This window comes from Apteryx mantelli, chromosome 4 (assembly GCF_036417845.1).
Source record: "Apteryx mantelli isolate bAptMan1 chromosome 4, bAptMan1.hap1, whole genome shotgun sequence".
Lineage (NCBI taxonomy): Eukaryota > Metazoa > Chordata > Aves > Apterygiformes > Apterygidae > Apteryx > Apteryx mantelli.
Genome location: NC_089981.1, coordinates 19,610,872 through 19,633,794, shown reverse-complemented (window position 1 = coordinate 19,633,794; position 22,923 = coordinate 19,610,872). Strand labels below are relative to the sequence as shown.

The 22,923-nt window shown below is 43.0% G+C and overlaps 1 protein-coding gene and 1 pseudogene across 1 annotated transcript; both read right to left on the bottom strand.

Annotated features, from left to right (window-relative positions):
- Positions 1–5,220: 5,220 nt before the first annotated feature.
- On the bottom strand, positions 5,221–6,118 carry LOC136991833 (olfactory receptor 2B2-like). The gene is given in 2 exon segments (XM_067295289.1): positions 5,221–5,661; positions 5,663–6,118. Coding segments are annotated over 2 exon segments (801 nt in total). The 5' UTR covers positions 6,023–6,118.
- Positions 6,119–16,289: 10,171 nt separating this feature from the next.
- Positions 16,290–17,246, bottom strand: LOC136991832 (olfactory receptor 5AR1-like; annotated as a pseudogene).
- Between the last annotated feature and the right edge of the window lie 5,677 nt (positions 17,247–22,923).

Below are 22,923 nucleotides of genomic sequence, written 5' to 3'. Positions count from 1 at the left end.
ACTTGAGAAGTCCTTTAGATATTGTGGGAGCCTGGGTTGGTCGAGGAGAGGCTCGTGTCTAGCTCTGGCTGTGCTCCCCCTTTTCTGCCTTACCTTGTATTTGTACATAGCTGCTAAAGGCCTCATCTATCCTAGGGGCTTTGACTGTTCCAGGGGAGTCTGTGGGAGTTGTGGGTTCCTCCAGTACATAGGCCAGCTGGTCCAAATTTAATACTTCTGGGCTCCCTCAGCTGACATAAGCTGAGGCTAACTAATGCTCCTGGTGGGCAGCTGGACAGTCTCGGACTGGGACAGGCAGGGTGGTGCTGAGCAGTAGAAATGCCTGCCAGCACTGCATGCCTCTGCCGAGGATTGAAAGAAAGGCTCGTTTACGGAAATGCCAACAGGTCACAGCCCAGCAAGGGCCTGTGCCAGGTGTCAAACCCCAATCTTTCACGTGGCTACCTTCAAACGTGGCATATGGTAGCAGGGGCAGCCATCTGACCCGGAAACCCAGACAACCTGGAGTTGTCCTTGTATCTGTTTTATACGTTACGGGGCATAAGAGATGGAGAGCAGCTGAAGATGCATCACTGAATGCCAGAATCATGCTCTGGGGTTTCTTCTTTTCACGCCACAGCGAGAAAGGCAAGAGCCACAGCCGGGGCAGTAGTAGGACAGCCCAGACCTGTCTCCCCAGGGCGGGCACCTGGGTTCAGGCTGTCTATGCCTGATACAGCCGTAGGAGCTAGGGTCGGGATTATTTCTTGGTTAGGTCCTTTCCTGTGCGGGATGGGGTTTAGGACTGCTCACTTCTGGCACGTAGGATACTAATGAACGATTGCAATTTCTGCACCTCAACCTCCAGGCAGGGTCAGGATGCACCAGCCTCACTCAAAACATCTTTCTAATAGCTGCTTATTCAGTGCTGTGCTCTTCCTTAGGCAGGGCCAGGAAGCACCAGTTTCGCTTAAAAAAAAAAAAAAAAAAAAAAGACAACAAAAACCACTTTACTCGATGCTGGGACTCTTTCAACTAGCTTGCAGAGGAAACCACATCAGTACGAATACTGACTATTAAGGCTTTTGCTTTGTTTTGTGTGGGCAAACATTAAAATAGAATGTGCACCATGAAAGTTGTAATTACAAATTTGTATATCTGGAATGACCTCTATTTTTAGATATGTTGTTTAAAAAAAAAATCATTTGGGTGTGGGGGGGGGAGGGGGAAAGTGTTTGCCTGCCTGGGAGATTACAGGCATACTTGCATCTGTAAAGACTGTAATTCAGCTTACTGAAGTCTTGTAGTCTGAAAACTAATTGTTTAGCCTCATCTTAAAATAGGTGTCTAAATTGAGCCAGTTTTCCTGGACAGATACAAAGGCAGAAAAATAGAAACAAATACCACATCACAGATGCCTGCAACAGCATTGTTTGTATTTTACTTTATTTTTTCTCCCAAGCATATTTCCACTATTAGTCTTTTCGGAAAAATGAGATTTTACGATGAGAACTATTTTCCTAGTCTTTTGTTCACACGTAAAACATCCAAACACTGTGTTCCTCCGGCAACAGCTGGGGCCTGATATGCTTTTTATTACAGCTGTAGAGTTCAGACAGAATTCCCTCAGTCTTAGGCTGGCCATGAATGAGCTGTTTCGTCCAGCAGCTGAGTTGTTTGGAAAACAACGGGCTATGCTTCCCAGACCCACATCTGGCAAGCTAGCTGGCGGCATGCCTTGTGCTCTTCATGGATGTGCCCTCTTTATAGCCCTCTGAAGCTTTTCTGCCCCTGCTTGAAGCAGGTTAAGGAAGCCTTTGCTCTGCTGTTTTATATCTTGGGCAAACAAATTTCTGTCTAGCTTTTGGACTTTGAGAGTGCCTTACGGAGAATTCACTGGTATTCAGACATCTATGGTAGCATGGGAAGAGTTTTCTGCCCATGGACTGTAGAGGGAGCCCAGAGAACCACCTCAGGGCCTAGGGAGCTAGCTTGGACTTGGGATGCTTAACTTCATGTTTTTAAAAACACGTGAGACGAATCTCATCTTTGGAGACCAGAAAGTCAGCTGTATCCCGCTGTGCTTTGTTATAGTTTTCTATATGCCTGATGCCGTTTTCCTGACATGTTCCTCAGAGGATTCTGGTGCTGGTTGTTTGTTAGGGATTGAACAGTGGGTTTGATGGACTTCTGATCTGGCCTAATATGGTGACTCTTCTATTTCCACTCAGGCAACATAATGACAGAGAGCAGGAAAATGGGACCAGGCTGGAGTAAAATTAGTTTTCTTGAGGGCAGCTCTGGTTAGGCACTGCCCCCCTTACTCTCCCCCCCCCCCAAAAAAAAAGAAAGAAGCACCAAAATTTCACTCGAGAAAGATTCTCGATGTAGATTCTCTTTTTAGGGAAGATTTTGGGCAATGGCAAATAATAATAGTAACAAGAGATAGCAACGACGGGTTTCAGCATGCCGGAGCTCTCAAAACAAACAAATGGAAAATAGCTATGTAAATCATTGCACAGGCAGGAGAATTAAAGTTCCTGTCTTCCCAACCACAGTAGGACCTACCGGTAGGTGCCTTTTTGTCCTTTGTACTCAGAGTTGTCCAACACTGCACTGATTAGAGATTGCCAGAACAGAGGCAGCAATAATGTGTTCCCTGCAAAATCCCTCTGCTACTTCACCCGGCAAAGCACAGGAAGAAGATACTTTCTCACCTTTCCAAATGTTGGCAAGACTGGGGACGTTTATCCATTCTCTTGTTCTGAGGATCCTTTCAGACCTGGTCCCCGAGGTCGGTAGTTCAGCTGTTTGGTACACCGTTCGGATAGAACAGAATGTTTCTGACAATACTTTGTTGAGTAAATATATGATTGCGCATGCAAATTAAATTTTGTTTTGTCCTTGTATCCTAGAATTAGACTTTCCAGAGCTCTCCTGGCTTTCTGTGTTTTGTGAACACATCCCAGCTTTCCTTAACACACCTACCTTTTTCAGCAGAGTTGTTGGAAGAGGTAGGAGACAAGCAGAGAGAGGAATAGCAAGTACAGCCACAGTTCCTTGAGGAAAAGAACGATGGAAACAAATCTGAGCTAACCAGGCCATCTGAAAGAAATCTGCCGGAGAAATTTTTGTGGATGTTATCGTGGAGGCCAAGAAACTGTCCATTTGCCTCTTGTATACAAGAGGACTAAACATGGCTACCCTAAATTTCACCTAAATCCCAAGTTAGACAGGACTTAGGTGCTTAAGTCACCCAGCCGCTTAGCTTCTATTTCACCTTAGATACCACAATCGACAGATCAGTCTGAAGGTTTCTAAGGCACCTAAAACAAACTTTTCTTTACTCCCTCGGAAGTACAGTGGTGTTGACACCTATTACTTGCATGGTAGCGGAGTTGCACTGTGAGTCACAGGGCTTAGCCTATGAAATATGAAAGCAGTTGTCTAGGCTCCTTCTATGGGAAGAGAACTGCATTACTGACAAACACTGACCTCAGGAACAACAGATTATTTTAAGAGATCCTCCAAAAATTTCTCGCTGACTGTACTGCCCCAAACTTCCAGCAAAATCATAGTACTTTTGAGGCATGTATTTACAGAGTATCATAACTGACAGCGATTTTACGTGTATTGCTGAAGAAGACCTGCTGCTCAAAACCTTGGGTTTAGGTTGATTTTGTAGCTGTTTTCACCTCTCTAATGCTCAGTATCAGTTTGCCTTGCCCAGCCTTTGCAGTGAATTGAGATGGGATGATGCCATTTTGCTCATCCTTGCAGTCATGAATTTTGACCTGTGTTTCAGGGTTTTGGCAAATATGTAGGTTGCCTTCCAGATCACCTACCAGGAGAATATCTCCCAGGCAGATTTGTGCCAGGTGATAACTTCTCAGAGCAGAACACTTTTTGCCACAAAACTGAAGGGAGAAGACAAGATTTTTCCCTTAAAGACACTCCGTCTGCTTTGCCTCTACATGTCCTAGAGATGCCATAGGGATTTGTGCTTGCTTTCTTCTTCCAGCATTGGTTTATTTAGACTTTAAACTCCATGGTGCAAGAACTTTCTGTAGGTTCCTCTAGGTTTGGATTATTCCCATCTAAATTTAATCATTGAAGTGATATGACTAAATGAGGAAGGCTGATCACTGGAGAGGCAAACTCCCTCTACAGTCAGTGGGTGATCTAGATCTGAGGTTGGAATAACTTTGCAGGTCTGTCCTCTTCAGAGCAGGCAACTCCTAATGCAGGCACGTTGTGGCACCCAGATCTTGGCGAGAATGTCACTGAGTAGGAAACAAATCCACACTGAAGAAAGGAGGAGGCACAGGTGTCTGTGACTGAAAAAGCTATTATGGGGGGAACAAACCCACCAGTTTTACAGGAATATGAGCACAAAGCACATCTTCCAAAAGGCTAATTTAACTGTCAGTAACCTCAGGGGTATTTTGAAACATTCTTCATACTTCCTGGGTTACTTGAAACCTAAAGAAGATCTGTCTTGAGTTAAAGAAAGAAAATCCCTCTCTGAGACTCATGTCTGATTCTATCCTACTCAGATCAGAAAATGAAAAGCTATTGGTCAGCTGTCCCCATGACACAGTAAAATTGAAGGCTCTTGCCCCATCAGGATTCAGAGGTGGACCAAAACGCAACAGAAACTAAACGGGCAGAAATCAGATGCAGAAGCAGCAAAGTCAGTTGCAGAAGCAGGGTTGAGAGAATACCCACAGCACAAGGAAATAAATACTAGTTGCAAACACCTGCATCATTCATTGGAGAAGATGGCAGTTTTGTTTGCTAACCAGCTAACCAGCAGTCTTCAAGCAAACCTTGAAATGAGAAGCGAGGCTGTTACCCTTCCTTACGCTTGTGATAAAACACAGAACAGTACAACAGAGGTTGACAAATCTGGAAGTCTGAAGAGAAGTCACAGCAGTAGTTAATGATAGCATGGCTTACCTTTGCTCGTATTTTCTATTCTACTTTAAATGAATTACTGGCTTGAGACAGGCTGAAGTCACAGTGTCTTTATTTATTTATTTTTTTAAGCTGAATTCCAAAAGCTATTTAGAAAGTTATTTATAGTAATTCCTTTTTTGTTAGGCCCTGTTGAATTTAGCACACTTATCTCAGTCTTTGTAAAAGAAATCTAAAATAATAATTGCAATTAGGGAAATAACCTCATCTGAGCACATCACTCACCTCAGAGCTAAATGAAATACTACCACCCTTGTAGACTCTTCAGACAAACAGGGATTTGGGTCTACTGATTGCCCTTCTCAAAGCACGCTTCATGTCCTTGTTCCTGAGGCTGTAGATCAGGGGGTTCAGCATGGGGGCCACAATAGTGTAAAACACTGCCACCACTTTGTCCCCGTCCCGTGGGGACCTTGACTTAGGATGCATGTACATGCAGATTTCTGTCCCGTAGAATATGGTGACCACCATCAGGTGGGATCCACAGGTGGAGAAGGCTTTGGATTGCCCATGGGCAGGCTGAATCTGCAAAATGGTCAGAAGAATTCGGCCATAGGAGATGATGATCAGGAGAAAGGGGATGAAGACGACGAGGATGCTGAAGGTGAAGACCACCATCTCTGTGAGGGCGATGTCGGCACAGGCCAAGGCCAGCATGGCTGGCACTTCACAGAAGTAATGGTTCAAGGTGTTAGGCCCACAGAAAGACGAGGCTGTTGATGACCACGGAGCTCAGCAGGCTGCTGGTCCAGGAAGCCACAACCATGTGAGAGCAAAGCTTCCTGTTCATGACAGTGGTATAGTGCAAGGGCTGACATATCGCCACGTACCGGTCATAGGCCATGACTGCAAGCAAGACGCACTCTGTCATGCCAAAAGCCAGGGAGAAATACATCTGAGCAGCACAGCCAGGGAAAGAAATGGTCATCCTCTTGGTCAAGAGGTTCACCAGCATCTGTGGGATGTTGGTGGAGACATAGCAGATGTCTAAGAAGGATAGGTTGGCAAGGAAAAAGTACATGGGTGACTGCAGCTGGGGACTGGCTCTGATCACTGTAATGATCATGGTGTTCCCAACCACTGTGAACAGATGAAAAAACAGGAACACTACGAAAAGAACAGTCTGTGTCCTTGGTTGGCTGGAAAGGCCTTGAAAGATGAATTCTGTCACTGTGCTTTGGTTTTCCTCGGCCATTATTATTCCAATGGTTAGCTGTCAAGATAAGAACAAGATAGTAACAAAGTCAGCTCAAATCTGTTGCAAGAAAAGTGTAACAATAGCTCATATTTTACCACCTGAAAAGGGGAGAGAATCTGCCACGGAGAATCATGCATCTCAGATGCAGCACAGCATCCATTTTATATCATGCACTGTGTTGAGTAGAGAAATGAAAAGAAAATGTTGAAGTTTTCTCCTGGTAGAGTTAGCTGAATACCAGTTCATAGTGGTTGTGATTTAATTACATTTAACTGAAGAATACCTAATTAATGAATTTTAATTCCCAACAGACTGACTCTTTTTTTTCTTAAAAAAAAAATCAAAATTTTCTGTTAGAGCAAAAAATAGTGTTAAAAGCTTGCTTACTTAATATTCTTTCTTAATATGGGAAGAAACATGAAAGACTTCTTCAGTGAAACTGGCCTTCAAACATTTTTATTATGGCAAAACTCCACATTTTCAGACAAATATGCCTAGATCCTTATCCTTTTTCTGCAGTAAAGCCAAAATATTCAGCATGCACACCATACTTAACAAAGCAATATGTCCCACCAAGTTCTATATCTAGGATTGTATGGCATTCTCATTACTATATCTTCTCATGTTCATCTTCTGTATTTCCACTATGTTGTCTAAGATGTACTTAAACATCCGTTATGATTTGAAAGTTTCAGAGTAATATGCTCATGGCTGCTGGATCCTGGAGCTTTGCACAGTAAAAGGAGAGTAGCAGAATGCCTGCATTAATAATGCTGTAGAAGACACTAATAAATGCCATTTGATATGCTGTAGGTTATCTGAGGCACCTGCAGGTGGCTATCAGATATGATGCACGGATTGGGAGCAAGCTGGGAGACTTGTGCTCCTCTGGAATGAAAGCCGGACAAATGACAGGGCACACCAGGGTGTCCCACATAGCACCAGACAGCTAGGATGCCTACTCAGTACACTCAACGGACTCCAAGGGGTGATTCAGCTGACCAGCTAGTAGGTGATAACTTTAGGTACCTCAGCTGCCCCTGAGAAGCTGAGCAGCCTCCTGGGCTCCCTTGAGACTTGACTTGTTCCTCACTGACTATAATGCAAATGCAGATGTGTAACTCGCATATGGATGCCTATACATAGACGCCTAAATCGGATGCATTCATCTGAAACTGAAACCTGTCCTTTGGGCTCAAGACCAAAAAGACCTGAATTAGCAAATACACTGTCAATGGAAAGTGTTGATAAATGAAGCACGTCTGCAAGGCAAACTGTTCTTGTGGGGAGGTGAAGAAATAAGCGTAAGAAGCTCATGTCTAAGAGGTGATTTAGCTCAGCCCAGGATCAGCATCTCAGGCGGGTGAGGCCATGGCTGAGCTATTATCCCACTCAGCATGACCAGAGGCCTCTGTCTCCACTGCAGCCCGAGGCACCTGGACTGCCCACCACCTATCTTTCAGTCAGCGAAGGCCAGGTGCCTCTCTCCTGACTTTGAAGGTGGGATTAAGGTGCCTAAGCATTGATGCCTCTTGCCATTTGAGATGTGTTATGGTATCCAAGACATCTGTAGGGGACAGGCAGATATGATACAAGCGCTGCAGGAGACTTTCTGCTGTCTGGAGCTACTCCTGGATCCCAGCGGGATGGCCTGTGCTGTCTAAAGTGACAACAGGTGCCCGAGCCCAGTTCCCTGTGTAACTACGCTTGAGCCAGTTGGCTAAGCTCCCATTATAGTCAGTGAAGATGTAGTCAGGAGGGTTGAAGGAACAATTCCACTAACATTGTTAGAAAGAAATGAGTTGTTCTCTAGACTCTGACCAAGTCAACTAGATCTTCACTGACAACTGTGCAAACGTGGCAAGCAGCTCATCTCATATATAGACACCTAAAGTTAGGTGACGCTAGTCTGATTGCTGATGTTTAATGAGATTAATCCTATCCTTATTTAAGACATGAACTCTCTAGACCAAGTGGGCGCTTTATCAGTTTTGATGCCAACTATGAGAACCTGCGTAGTGTGAAATTCAATATCTTAACATGGATGCAGAACTTGCAACATGATCTCTCTCTCTCTCTCTCTCTCTCTCTCTCTCTTTCATTCTTTTCAGCACACAAGCTGACAGCACACAGTACACACACAAGCTTTTTAAAGCCTGTGCCAACAGAAACAGCTACGTTCAACTTCTGACTCTTCAGGCATTTACAATTACACCACAGCACTGTGTAGGCACAGAACAATTCAATTTTGCCTTCAATAAACAAGTTATGGTCATGTTTCAGATGTATATCATATGGTCATGTTTCAGAGGTATATCATACCACATTAAAAAAGAAACCCTCAGGCTCTGAAGACTGTGTAAGCCTCTGGGAAAAGGGAAGGAAATCTACTCTAGCAATAGTATAAATTACTAGAGTGGAATTTTCTTTAGGATTTCTTTTCCTAAATTCTTTGGAGTATCTGAGACTAAGCGGCTCACAAGAAGAAGTTCTGTGCGCTTGAGATTTGCACTCCTAAGTCACTTAACAATTTTTGAACACCCTTTCCTTATAACATATTATTGACATGAATTTATAGCAGCTCTGAACTTTTACTCTTTTGCTTCTGAAGCACTTTAAAGGATGAGAGTCATCTGTTTAGCAGGCGAGGAAAACGTAGGCAAAAGCAAGGTTAAGTATTCCGCTCAAGGTTAAAAGATGTTTTTTGAAGTAACTATCACCTCATCACTGCTTATCCACCATCAGTGACAAACACACATTGGACCTATGTGAATTCTCATACAGACTAAAATACGTCGAAATCATCCTGACACATCTCAGTGATCAAGATTTGTAGAACTAAAGAATGTTTTTTCTGTACCTGTAAACGCCCAATCTGCATGAAGGTTGAAACCCATCCATAACAGGAGTACTGATAGCAAAATAATCAAAAGGAAATCGCACCCCCCCCCAAAAAAAAAAAATCTCAAGAAGAAATGTGTCAGATAGCTGTAGATGAGAAATAAATGTGGAGTGGCTTGGTCCTTCCCAAAGATTTAACTCACTGAAGTGATAGCAAAGAGGTGGAAGAATTGAATTCACATCATTTCAAAATTTTCCTACTGAGACACAGACACAATAATTTTAATGCCAAAGGGAAGTGGTCCCAGGGGTAACATTGCAAATACTTCTTGTAAGCACAAGCCCAAGTATAATTTTATTTACATCACAAACAATTGTAGTTTTGGTAAAAGTTTTTAAAATTGCTTCTTCTCTGTTCAAGACGTTTTGTAAACGGTACATTACAGTGAAATTCTCAAGAGACCAAATATTGTAATAGATTTTTATGTGGAGAAGGTTGTCTAAACATGGAATTTTATCCAGTTATTCTGACTTTGAGCCCAGTGACTTCTGGAAGGGTGAAACACATCAATACTTGAGTTTTGGTCTGAAGACATCGGGAACCAGAGAATCTGAGACATCTCACAAGGCAAACTCCTCATCAGATGTCTAAAAGTTAGGTAGGTAGGGCTAAGGTACTAACTCGGTGTAATAATGGGGGAAAATAGTGACTTTCAGAGCACAAGGGAAACAGTACTTCCTTCATGCTCAACTCAGAGGAATCAGCGCTTCTGGAGAGTGATTAATCTCAACTGTCTGGAAAGATGAGGCTACGTGCCTATATTTGCTCAAATGACTCATCACAAAGGCTGGTGGTGTGGGAAGGTGGCTGTGGGATGGACAATCAGGAGGTTCCCCCTTGCACCAGGCATTCGTCCAGTTCCCGTCTGCCTGGACCAAAGACAGACGTCACAAGAAGCTAGAAGAGTTTTGGAGAGAACTGTCTTTGATTCAGGAAATGTTGGGGGTTTTTGGAACATCAGCTGTTTCAACTGCAAAACTTTGGGCTTGGAGCCTGGGCTTGTTGCATGATGCGTTTTTCATCAGATGTCAGTTCTGGATGAGCTGTGCTAAAGGTTCACGCAAACTTTTGGGGGCCGAAGGAGAAGTGAGAATCCCTTCAGTGCAATCATACCTGGCTCAGACATTCTGAGGGGATTCATCCTACCTCTCTTTGGCATGTAAAACTGAGTTTTCAAAGTGTAAGCTAGTCTTTTATGCTACCCCACTAGACAATAGAGAAATCCAAGCACCTATAGAGGCTGATTTGTTGGATCCATTGGACTTAAGTCCCATAGTCTTAACAGTGTCTGCATCTCTGGGTTAGCCATTTAGGCTCCCTGTGCATGAGGAGAAGTAGGTAGCTAGAAAAAGAGCTTGCAGATGCTGTAATACTGGGAACAGACATATCTAATGCAGACAGTCATTTCAGTCCAGTTTCCCCTAGGAATATAAGCATCTCCAACCAGGAGGAAGAGCTGCACCTATCTCTGGGGAGAAGTCACTACCTACAACCCTCTCTTGGAGCTAAGTGCCCATCCAAAGCCTTCCTCAAAAAAACAGACACGTGTTCTCTTTGTTGGTCTTCTGACCAAGTGGCTACAACAGTAGAAAGGGGAACGCTGTCCCAGAGCCGTGATTTTGTCCTATCCATTTCCTCACTCGCACTGGTGATTCTTTGCCCTATAAACTGCTCGCTGCCAGAGTGGGAAAAGCACATCAGAAATGGACCATATTATACTCAGCCACTTTCTTATATTCTTTCTCTGAATATCTATTTCCGGCTGCTGTCAGAAATAGATACCCCCGGGCTGGCTGCCTGGTGTCCCACTGCAGAGCTATTCCCATGCTCCCAGAAGTGGAGCTGCCCAGCTAGAATAGCAGGGTGAGGATACAGACTGAATGGCCAGCTGAATGGCCAGCTGGAACAGGCGGTAAAATGTTGGCAAGCTCTGTCCGATGAGCCTTTTTTCACACGCTGCTTCAGGAATATTCCAGTCCTGATTTCTCTGCAGCTGCTCGCTCCCATCTCCACAAACACTGTCTTCTCTGACATGCTCTTTTGCACCAGGATGCTGGGAGGAGAAGCTGCATTTCTGGAACCAGTTTCTCTCTCATAAAAAGTCATCCCTGTAGTTGAATAAAATAAGGGGGGGTTCAAAATAAAGTGAAAAAAGTACCTTATGTCAATGAAATCCTCATACTAATCATCACTGGAAGGTGTGCACTTCACATTTGCCACTGAAAATCAGACTTAATCTATTTTCATAACTGGCTAATCTCATATAACCGCTGAGGGATAAAAATGAAGTTTTTTTCATTTGTCTAATCCCACATGTCAGGGATTCCTGAAATTCTGGATGAGCCTTCAAAAATTTTTGCATGCGTCTTCGCGGTTGAACTTCAGTTGACACCACCACAAAGACACCAACTTTCACTGCTTAATATAATTACATAGACCCATTGTAGATTGTTTAATGTCTCCTGAGCCACTCTGAAACTCGCTGCTATAATTCATTTCTCATGTCAATGCCTTGTATTCTCAGAAAGTGTGTGTTAATCAAAACATACAACCGGAGCACAAGAATACAGTGAAGTTGTGAATATTCATCTCATGGCTCACTTCTCAGTACTTTTGCTGTGGAGAAGGGGTTTCTTAAGATAAACGAGATCTTTTTTCCTCAAGAAAAATCAAATACCTTAGAAATGTATTTTTCTTTATTGTTTGCAGTGTAACCAGGGCAGCATTTCCTGTCTGTCTTTTGTATGCTGCCAGATTTGAAAATGCACAGTGGGGAAGAGGTTGTGAATGATTTATTTTGTTCCTTAAAAATACCATCTGGCTGTGAAATTCATGTTGTGGTATAGTTCTGACTTTAGAGTTATTCCAAGACTTTGGGGATCAAGAAGAGTTAGGTTCAGTGTTTTAGTGCTGTTCTCTCTTTCATTTCCTCTATATGTTTTACATTCTGTATACAAAAGGGGCACATATCTGTCATGACCACATTCCTTATTTATATGGAGGACTATAAATTTGGAACCAAAGAAAGACATTCAAAACTTCAAAGCAAAAACTCCTACTGAAGAAGTTAGCAGAATGACTCTAAGAACGCTTTGCTGTGATAGCTTGTTTCATCTAAGTATGCAGTTTTCCAAAGAAAGTTTTCTTCATTTGCTTAAATACTTGCGCACATAAAATATGTGAGATGAACTGTTTAGATGTGGTGCCCAGATGCAATTCATAGGGTCAAATACACACACCGAGAACAAGGAGATTATAGACTAATAAGGAACTATCATTCACCTCAGACTGTGCACATACACACATATACATAGGCACACACACACACACACACACACACACACACACAGAGTAGCGTTTATTACTTTGTGCTACTTTGCATCTTCATATATTATAAAATATATTTCCTCTCCTTGAGAAGCTGTGGATCCTTGAAGACTTACTATCACATAAGATGGATGTTTCTGGTGATTCAGAGTGAGCTTCATGGTTAATTCTTTCAACCTCGAATGCAAAAGGAGGGGTTAGATGCCTCAGGACAGCCCTTGTCAAGGGAGTCTTTATGGATTCCTTGACATCTCCAGAAGGATCACCCCTCTTACAGAGATTCACTCTCTTGCTAGTACCAGTCAGTCAAAACTCAGCTTCCTGCTACTATTTCTGGACCCAGCTAGAAGTTGACAGGGCTCTGAGGGCATTAATGGACCTTAATGGCCCTGAGCACCCTCACCTGAGCTCCCCTGCCCACAGGCCCAGGAGCCCTATTTAGGCTCAGCTCAAGGCCTTCACTCTTTTCCTGAGCTGTGTCCTAGGTATGCCTGTCTCCAGCCCTCTCTCTCTGCCTCCTGGAGGGACCTTGGACTTACGCTGCAGCGAGCTCGTCTCCTAGGCGGATCCCTCAGACATACGTTGTACCTTTGTCCCTGTTTTTGGTCCCATTTCCTTTTACTCCTGATGGGACCCTCTAAACGGACCCTAAACCTGGTTTATTGCTTGCTGTGCCTGGGGCTGTCAATAGACCCTGCTACCGGCCTCTGGCTCAGCCTGCTATGTCTAGCCTCTGTGGGTTTGTGCCCTGTCGGAAGGGCACTGCTTCATCTGGGGTTCCCTTGGCTCCCTGTCCCTTCCCCTCCCTGATAGTAGCAACATGGACGTGTTGCATGAGTGCGCCTCTACTTCTGAAGCCCCTTGGATGCTGAAGGAAAACACAACTTGGCCTGTCTAACCCAGGTCTGAAATATCCCTGACTATCTTCAATATTAAGTCTTTTTCCTTTTCTTCATCAAACTTCTTGTAGAACAGATTCAGGGTTGAACTCTGTTCTGCTCCATCTCTCCTTGAGGCTGTTTTCTTTCTATTTCCAGCCTATCAGATGCAGTATAGATGACTAGGAACCCTCATCTTACTAAGTGCATGCGTTTTCTGCTGTTGCTGCATTGCCCTTTGGATAGATGCTTTTCAGTCAGTCCAGTCCCAGCTGACCGTATGGTGAAATAATTGCGTTGCTTATACCTAGTACGTAGTCATTACTGGATCTCTTTCCCATATCTCTAAGCTCTAAGTCCCAGCTGCTAGCAGAAGTAGTCACAAAGACAAAAGGTTACCTCTGTTTTGAAATGAGAACTAACAGTCGTGAAAAGGAACAGATTAATTGGACTCTGAAGTCCCTGCTTTATTTTGTAGCATAAGCCCAGCACAGAGAATGGTCTTTCGGGGGGATATCCTGGACCGGAAAACAAAAAACCTGGTGGAAAGTCCCAGTTGCTTCACTGTCTCTCTCGGCTTGTTGCCTCACGAGTCTCTGAACTACTTTTTGGGGAGCTGGGTCCATTGGGCCTCGGGACCTGGACAAGTTCTCCTTCCCAGCCTGCTGGATGCCAGGCTGTTCCCAAGTCCAGCTGGCAGTGAGGCCAAGCACAGATCCCCCAGTGCCTAGTTAGGAGTACAGTCTTACAAGAAGATGGGAGTGGCTGCAGTGGTCAGGCACAGCGCTTAGCCTGGCAAACTCCCCGGCAACTGGTCCCTTTTAACCTCCCTTCTCATCCAGGATGCTGGGATAACCTCTCTTATCTCCATTTTCCCCTGCTTGCTTGTGGAGGAATGGTTAAGCGAGAGAGGGCATGATCTGATTGGGATGAGCAATCCCGTTCTCAGGGTAAGGGAAGGAATGTAGGCCAAGGCGAGCAAGCCTTGCAGCGACCTTGAGCACTACAAAAGAAGGTATTCACAAAACTGGTAAACAAGTCTGGACGGAACTAGGTTCCATAAATGTCAATGGAGCGTGGACAGCAACCTTGCACCAATCATATATCCGCTTTATGCGCGTGGACAGAAACTGTAACCAATCATGTAACTATTGCTAGCGCATGCGTATTGCTTGTCGATATATATACTTTGTATAAGCTCTAATAAAGAGAGAATGACCATACTCATATTGAGACTCCGTTGTTACTCCGGGCCTGTCCCCCCACTCCGACACTTGCTCTTCTCCAATCCACGGTGGTGCCTCAGTTTCTCCACCATTGCATCCTCCCAAACACTCCCCCGCTATTGGCTCTGGTTTTGCTACATCTGCACCCAAATCTGCTATTCCTGATACCATCACCTAGGTAATCTAGGCCTTATATGGTGTTACTGATATGGTTCCTAGGCACTGCTGGCCTTGTGAGGGTCTGCTCCCCAAAGGGTCCCCACTACTCCTCTTCAGTCATGTTGAAGCCTGGCCATCTCTAGTACAGCTTCTTAATCACCACTGAAAATCCGGCCATCCATCGTGGTGCTCTTATTTGCCAGCTTCTCACACTGTTTGTTACTGCCAGTGGTTTCTCATGCCTTGTCCAGTCATCTCGCACGTTCTGTTCAGTTAGCTTAACCTCAGGCCAGGGGCTCCTAAATACTTTTACCTTTTCTAAGATGAAGATAGCGTTGCAGGTGAGTCTGAAACACTCTGATGCTTCTACATGGATAAGATCCATGCCCCTGATTTTGTGTGCCTAACAGGGAGATGTGCAATTCATAGTTACTTGCCTCTGCTCGCTTTATTATCAAAGGGGTGAAATATGTCTCTCCTAAGGTGATTCCTCCTAAGTGTGGTGCACGAGAAGAGCTTCTCTGTGAGCATTTTGAGACAAAAACCCTCCTTTTTTCTGCTGCTCCCTAAGGGCTTTGGGTGATGTGGTCTGCATTGACATTGGTTCTGCTAATGAATAAATATTTGAGAGCACGGTGACCCCTCAGAGAGAACATTTTTCCATTTAAACCCACAGCTGGGACTTGCAAATTTTTTTTCTAGTTTTTAAACTAGATGGATTTCCTGTGTCAGTAAAGGATCCTAGTAAAAAACAAAAACCTCCTTGCTTTCAGACCTCCACAAAGTCAAATTATCTCCAAGTAGTACTGCAATTTTATTGAAAATAAATTTTATTGAAAATAAATCTTATTGAAAATAAATTTGCTCTCCTTCTATGAAGGTTTCCAGTCAGCTTTAGAATAACCAATAAAAGTCTCTCTCCTTCAGGGCTGTTTTCTTGTCTACTCACTACCACTGACTTTGCCTTAGTTACCAAATCTGGATGATGACCTTTAGCTAAAGATGTCATGTATTACAATTGATTGCATCAAGCTGTGTCTGCTTGCTCAACCCTATCTGGGGAATGCACATGTGCAGCTTTCATTTATTTCAACTTAAAAAGAGCATTGATCATTAGTAATGTTAAACTTGGCTTCTGCAAACTCAACAGTTGTGGTCATACACTGCCATTGGAAATGCTTCTGGTATCACACCTGTTAGCCCAGGTTTATTCTTAGCAAACATTCATGAGGATCTGGATCTTTGCCCCATCATTCCCTCCTGAAGAGCTGTCATTGTGTCAGAAGAGGAACTAAATAATGTGAGGGATGCTTCCCCATCTGAGAAACACAGCTCCTTATGGAGTGACACCAGGAAGATGACATCTTTGAAGTATGGCATGTGGGAAAGGAGAACAGGTGAGACTTTGAGTACAATTCGGGGACTAAGATTAAAGGGCAAAATCAAACAGTATAGCTGCATCCTGACAGGCTAGAAAGGAGGCAGTGGCTCGCTAGCTCTTGGCAGCAATGACACTCGCAGGCCTTTAGGTCCTCGTGATCGCTGTTTTCTCCTGTTGCCTTTTAGTTTAAATGGTCAGTAGCAAAATGGAGACTAAATTTCAAGAATGTCCAAGTCTATTTTGTTTAATTTATGACATCCCTTTACCAGCTTGATTTTTTTGGAAATGAGACAAGAACTCTTTCTAGGAGCCTCTTGAGAGCATTCTTCACTTCTGTGTTCCTCAGGCTGTAGATGAGGGGGTTCAGCATGGGGACCACCAGGGTGTAGGCAATGGACACCACTTTGTCCTGGTTCAGGGAGTAGATAGAACTGGGGCGGAGGTACATGAAGATCATAGTCCCAAAATAAACTGAGACTGATATGAAGTGTGAGGCACAGGTGGAGAAAGCTTTGTACCTGCCCTCTGAGGAGTGGATCCTCAGGATGGTTGAGAGGATATAACCGTAAGAGACAAGGATGAATGTTAAAGTGCTAAGTCCAACAAAGGTAATACAGGTAAAAAGCACGTGTTCGTTAACAGTGGTACTGGAGCAGGAAAGTTTCAGTAGTGGAGGAATGTCACAGAAGAAGTGATTGATGACATTAGGGCCACAGAAGCGTAAACTGAACACTGAGCTGACATGCGCTATTGCAATCCCATGGGCTATCATGTAGGATCCCACAGCCAGTCGGACACAAACCTTTTGAGACATGGTGACCCTGTAGAGCAGAGGGCTACAGATGGCCACGTACCGGTCATAGGCCATTGCAGTCAGCAGGTAACACTCAGTGACTATGCACATCGCACAGAAGTACATCTGAGCTGCACACCCTGGCACAGAAATGGCTTTCCTTTCTGCAAAGAAGCTCACCAGCATTTTGGGAGCAACTGCTGAGGAAGTGCCTAGGTCTAGCAGAGAGAGGTGGCAGAGGAAGAAGTACATGGGGGTGTGGAGTCAAGAGTCGAGCCTGATTAATGCAATCATGCCAAGATTCCCCACCAAGGTGGTGACGTAGATCAGAAGGAACAGCACAAAAAGAATGACTTGCAGCTCCCAAATATCTGTGATTCCCAAGAGAATGAACTCATCAATGGTTGTCCTGTTTCTTCTGATCATTCCCTTAATCAACGTGTGTCTTTGAGAGGGACAAAAAACAAAGAACACAAATCAGTTCCAACTCTAGATAGAAGGATAATTGACAGTGACAGTGGGAATGCATTGCATTTGACAGGAATGTAGAAAAAGAAAATTGGATGCTGCTTTATTTTAATAGAAACCTACCTGTCTGTTAGTACACCGGAACTGGGCGCTTAACTCAGTTCTCTTGAAAAGTTTGCTGTTCTTACACCTTTAACACTCTTGGAATGATAGCCTCAAAGAAAGATTACTTTAGTTCCACTACTGAGATTGTTCCAGGAAAGAACATAAACCTGTTATATTTTGATATTTCCTGCTCAGTTCTATTTTTAAATTTTTCTCAAAAGCTCGTCTTGTGTCCATGGTGCCTAGGAGGGATAAAAGGATGATTCTGGCTATTTACTCTGCCATTGCTGAACAGTGGAGTAGTTAATTGCTCTCCACTTTCACGGATGATGTTTAAACTGGCCAGTGAGTTCTGAGGAGGGATCCTTGTAAAAAAAAAAAAAAGCAAAACCCTCAGATTAAGGAAAAAATCCATATAGAAAGGCAGCGTATATTAAAAAGCAGATGATAATTTCATCAAAGTTTATTTGCTGATCCCAAATATAACAACTCAAAGGAGAAGATGGGGCAGTGGAGCAGTGCAGTCAAACCGCTCTGTCACATGGCTCTTCCTCCTTCTGCAGCCAGGAGTGCGTTGTCTTATTAAGCAGTGCTAACAGCAAGACGAAACTCCTGTCCTGACAAAATCACGCTTGCATTGTCCAACACGAAGAAAGGAGTCGCGTATAAATAGCAAGAAACACAGGAGCTGACACTGAAGACAGAATCCATCTCGCCTAACGTTACCCAATTATCAAGTGGATGGCTACATTTTGAGGTAGTCATTTAAGGCTTCATTTACAGTCAAGGGAAAGAAGTAGGAACCCTAAGGCAAAATTCACGTCAGCTGCTTAGGATGTCTACTTACTTGGGGAAAAATGCATTGCCTCTTAGGGGGGCCTGTTTCTCACCACTGATTATAAAGAGTGAATGATTAGATCAGCTGTAGAAGTCTGTCTCTGTAGATGATAACATTTAGTCAGACTAATCAGAGCTTCAGAGTTAACTGACATGTTAAATAAAAGCATATAAAAATGTCAATAGATGATATAGAAAGAAAAATGCTATTACCCCATAATTGCCTTTTCATTTCTCTTAAATGTTGATTTCAAGAAGAATGCCTCTCATTTTCAGATTATGGTCTTGTTTTGGTATTTCTTTTTAGAGTTCTGTAGAAAATGAGAAGTGCTAATTGCAAGTATATTAAAGGAATGCCTGAGTTAGCATGGAGGTGCTGCTTAGGGAAGCACACGAATGATTTAAATGCTTTTTCAGCTGCTGTTGTTTGTATTGTATTCCAAATAATTAAGAATGCACTTCTGGGTCATTACAGTGATTCAGCTGGGGAGCAGAAGCTTGCAGAGCCCAGCAGCGTGATTGCTAATGAAGTGTGCTCATAATTTTCTTTGCTGTAGGGAATTCTGTACAAGTCAGTAAGACCACTTTTAGTGACCAGCACTGTGGTCTGTGTCACCTCTTGATGACGCTAAATGATTCTTCTTATGCCTTATCCGCTTCTCCTTTCTTTTTTTTTTCTTTTTTTGAGGAATTCAGTGCTCATCTGGCCTATAGTATAACTTCCATGAATTTTGGTGGTTTGAGATTAAGATTTAAACACAGTTTATGAGCACATTCTGAACAGCTCTGCATCTGCTGCAACCACAGAGAACAGCTGACTTGCAGCTATCACAGATCAGCCCTGGCCGAGGGTAGAGTCCCCTGTTGTTATGTACTTGCCCAAATGTCTTTTGTTATTCTAAATAAAAACTTTCAGGAGCAAGAGCCCAAAAGCCTCCAAGTGCGTTAGGAAGCAAAGCCACAAAGACGCTCACTAGTATTTGTTCTCCCGACTCTGCAAGGATGTTTCCCCCAAAACAGGAAAAAATTCCACCTCAGCTCAGGTCAAAAGCATTTTTCTTTCTGTGGCTGCAGTCTTATTAATTTTTTACAAGATTCTGTTTTTAGCATTCCTTTATACGGAAGCTCATTAATGATTTTTTTTCTTTTACCATTGTGTACATGAGCACAGACTGCAATTTTGTACGTTCTATGAGTAAGATTTCAAGAAAAGAGTAAGGAAAGACAACACAGTGACACAAGTAGATGATCTATACACAGGCACATAGATATGTTTCCTACCTATGTTTCCTACCTTGGAAACTCACTTGTTAGAAAATGTTGCTTTCTTTTCCTCTGAAAAAAATGCTGCTAGAAAGCTGGACACAAGGGCATCCAGAGAAGCACTGAATTACCGGGTCAAGTAAGCTGTTGGCATGTTCTGCCTCTCCCCTTCTGGCATTGACTAAAGATGAGACGATACGCCTGGTCAGCGGGGGAATGCAAGCTCCTCACGATCAACTTCCTTTAAGTGCTGTATATGTCCCGGGGGGATCCTGCATTGAGAGTATGATACAATGGCTGCAGTATGTGGAGGTCTTGGTTCATGAATCCAGAGCTCATTAGGAAAAAAAAAAGTGGAAAAAAAATTCCAGAACATAAGTAGAGGACCCATATTCATCTTTAGGTAATGTCATCCTTTATTTTGACAGTCAGTTGGAGCCTTTTTTTTTTTTTTTGGACATAGATTAAATCCTCTCTTTGGCCATGAATTGTACATGGGTCAGACAGAACAAGAGGCGGCAGATGACTGCTGGTCCCACAAAGTGATCAGCACTTACAGGAGAACTTGGAAAAGTTGACCTGAAGGGAAGGTAATCACCTCAAATCTTTGCTGACTCTCAGGAAACAATGCCAACGTATGCAAGCTGAATTCCAGTTGGCACTTTTCTTGTTGGACCTAAAGACAGTCTACATCACTTGGCAGTCTTCCTGATTGACCAGTAAAATTTATTTTTGCTGATTTGCAGTCTGTGGTCATTTGACCCACCGACATCAAAGGAGACAGTTGATTAACATTAGGCATGTGGCTGGTCCCTAAAAGCGCAGCTGGATCAGAAGAGACATATGCAGCCTGAACTCAGATAAGCAATGTCCACAGTAATCTATGTAGAGATGTTTGTACCATGCATATTTTCTGGGATTTGAGTGATTATTTTCCTACACAAATTAGAGCGGTCATCTAGAAGTTAAGCCTGGACAGGTAACTTTTAATTGTTTAAGCTGGGTGATGAATCCCATACTAAGAAAACCAACAAAAATATCAAAGATATGAATAACAGTCCAAAGGTGATAATTTTCCCACTTTCTCCTGGAGGGGCTTTCCCACATCACTCCCCCCAAAACCAGTGCATCCATTACATCCCTCATGTGTCATGGTTTAGTCCCTGACTGGTGTTTCAGACAGGCCAAGCCCACCTGTCACTGGCTATTGGAAGCCTCAGTGGAGCTTTCCCATCTCTTCACCGACAGTTTGTTGAAATGGTCTGAATAAAAATCAGCTTGGCTGCTGTTTTTTGCTCCCCTTCCGTAGGATTGTTTTGGTGATTACGTAGGGTCTTGCCTCAGGGGTGTCCTCCGTAAGTTCAGAGCCCAGAGCTTCAAGCTGTGCTCTGCGTAAGGGCTGAGGGATGCGGTGCAGTGCTAAGAAAGTTAGGATCCATTTTATATAATTTCAGGAGCACAAAATTTAGCTGTGCAAGCCCAAACTCGCTGTCTGGGTTTATTTTATAGCCAATGGAAGGACCGAGAGATGTGCAAAAAGCAATACGAGCTATTTTCCTTAGAAACTTATTTTAGGATGGGATGAGGCATCCTCTGGAACCGCTTATTTCTTGCCAATGTCAGGTCAAAGAAACCCAGTGACTTAGATTACCCAGTTTTAGATGTTTAAAATTCAGATGAATTTCACTATCAGGCATTGGTTTTGGCCTCCTCTGACCTCCAGGGTCTTTGAGAGATGGTTTATTTGTTGCCCAACACAAACTGAATGCCTCAAAGTTGCCCTTATCCCCATTTAGATGTCCTTGGAGACCACCATGAGGAATGGCTCAGGTTCAGACGAAGTAAAACCGTAAGAGATTAAGTGCTTGCCTGGGAACATCTACATGCCTTCCGTTGCACAGTGACACATGAACTAGATAGAAGGAAAAGACAAGCAACGTAGCAACTATAAAATTTGTTGAGTAGTTTGAGACTAAAAATGTTGAGTCACCGAAACTTCCTCTGCGAAAAATGCATCAACTGTGTGTTTGTCAAACAAGTTAGACTTGAAAGCTCCTTTATTGCATCTGTCCATCTAGAGAGCTGCTTGATATTATTTTATTCACAGAACATCTTTTGATTAGCTAAGGGTATTAATATCAACTCTTCTATGAAAGAAACATTTGCTTCTTTTTTTCAGGGCAGAAGTGTTCTTTTTGTTTTTCACCAAAATTCTCACAAATTGCCTGAAAGACAATGATAGTGTGGAAATAAATTGCCACGTTGCACTGTATAACTGGCCTTGGCTAAAAATAAATCACAATTAAAAGTCTATGGAACTTGTCACCTTATTCTAAGAACGTAAATGGGGGACCTAAGCCATGACCTGAATCACCCCAGACTACTTCTGCAGTAAATAGTCACATCTAGAAAATGAGTCAGATTTTAGGATGCACCAAGTTTTCACTGAGAATGAAGGACCTTGAAAGACCAGAGCAGACCAAGCTATCTAAGGTGGGATTCATCTTGCTCAATTTTAACCATCTAAACTTTTGCCAGTGAATCTACATTGGTCATCTGGGCTTCCTTTCCCATCAATGGACAGACACGCATCCAGCAAGCAACGCATCCCCCTATCCCTCTGTAATGGTTACAGATGGAGCCTAAGATCATCTCCTCTGACCCACACTTAGCTACATATAGGCGTGATTCATGGCAACTAGAGTGCCTGGAAATATAGTTGGGAACTGAAGTCCTCCTTTCTGAACCCCCAGACTCTGTCTTAACCATTTGGTATTCTAGCTGGAACGGATTACCTTCCTTTTTTTTGCAGGAACGTAGAGGTTTCTGTTTTACCTGTGTCTTTTTCTGCATAGCATTGATATTTACAGGGTTATTTTACTGAATTGTCAGCAGGTCTTTTATTAGAGCGCCTTTTGGAATCATTACATCTCCCGTAAATGCAAGGGTGAGTAAGGTGTATCTGTCCCGCCTAGAGTTTATACTGGCATCAGCAGAAATGTCTTTACTTTTGCAAAGTTAAGTTAAGCTCTGCATTTTTTCTAGAAGTGTAACATTAGTACCCAGAATCTTCTGTATGTATTTGGAAATATCATTCAGTATCAATTAATTGATTGAGCTTCATCCAAAACAAATATGTGAGGATAATTGTTTTGAAAATGTAAGAATATCTTTGTCTGAACATTTAAAACCAGCACTGATTTCTTCTTTTCAGAACTTACTTTAAACTTAAGCTATCTCAGGAAAAAAAAAACAAAATATTTTGTAATAAAAATCCCAGAATGAGGTGCAACATTTCATTTCACTTTGAACTCATTCTTTTGTGTTCATTCTTCATTAATTTTGCCTTTTGTTTTCCTTTGTTTTAAAAAAAATCTTTGTTTCAGTATTTCAATCTATTCTTTTTTTCCAGTGTCCAATTTCTCTGTTA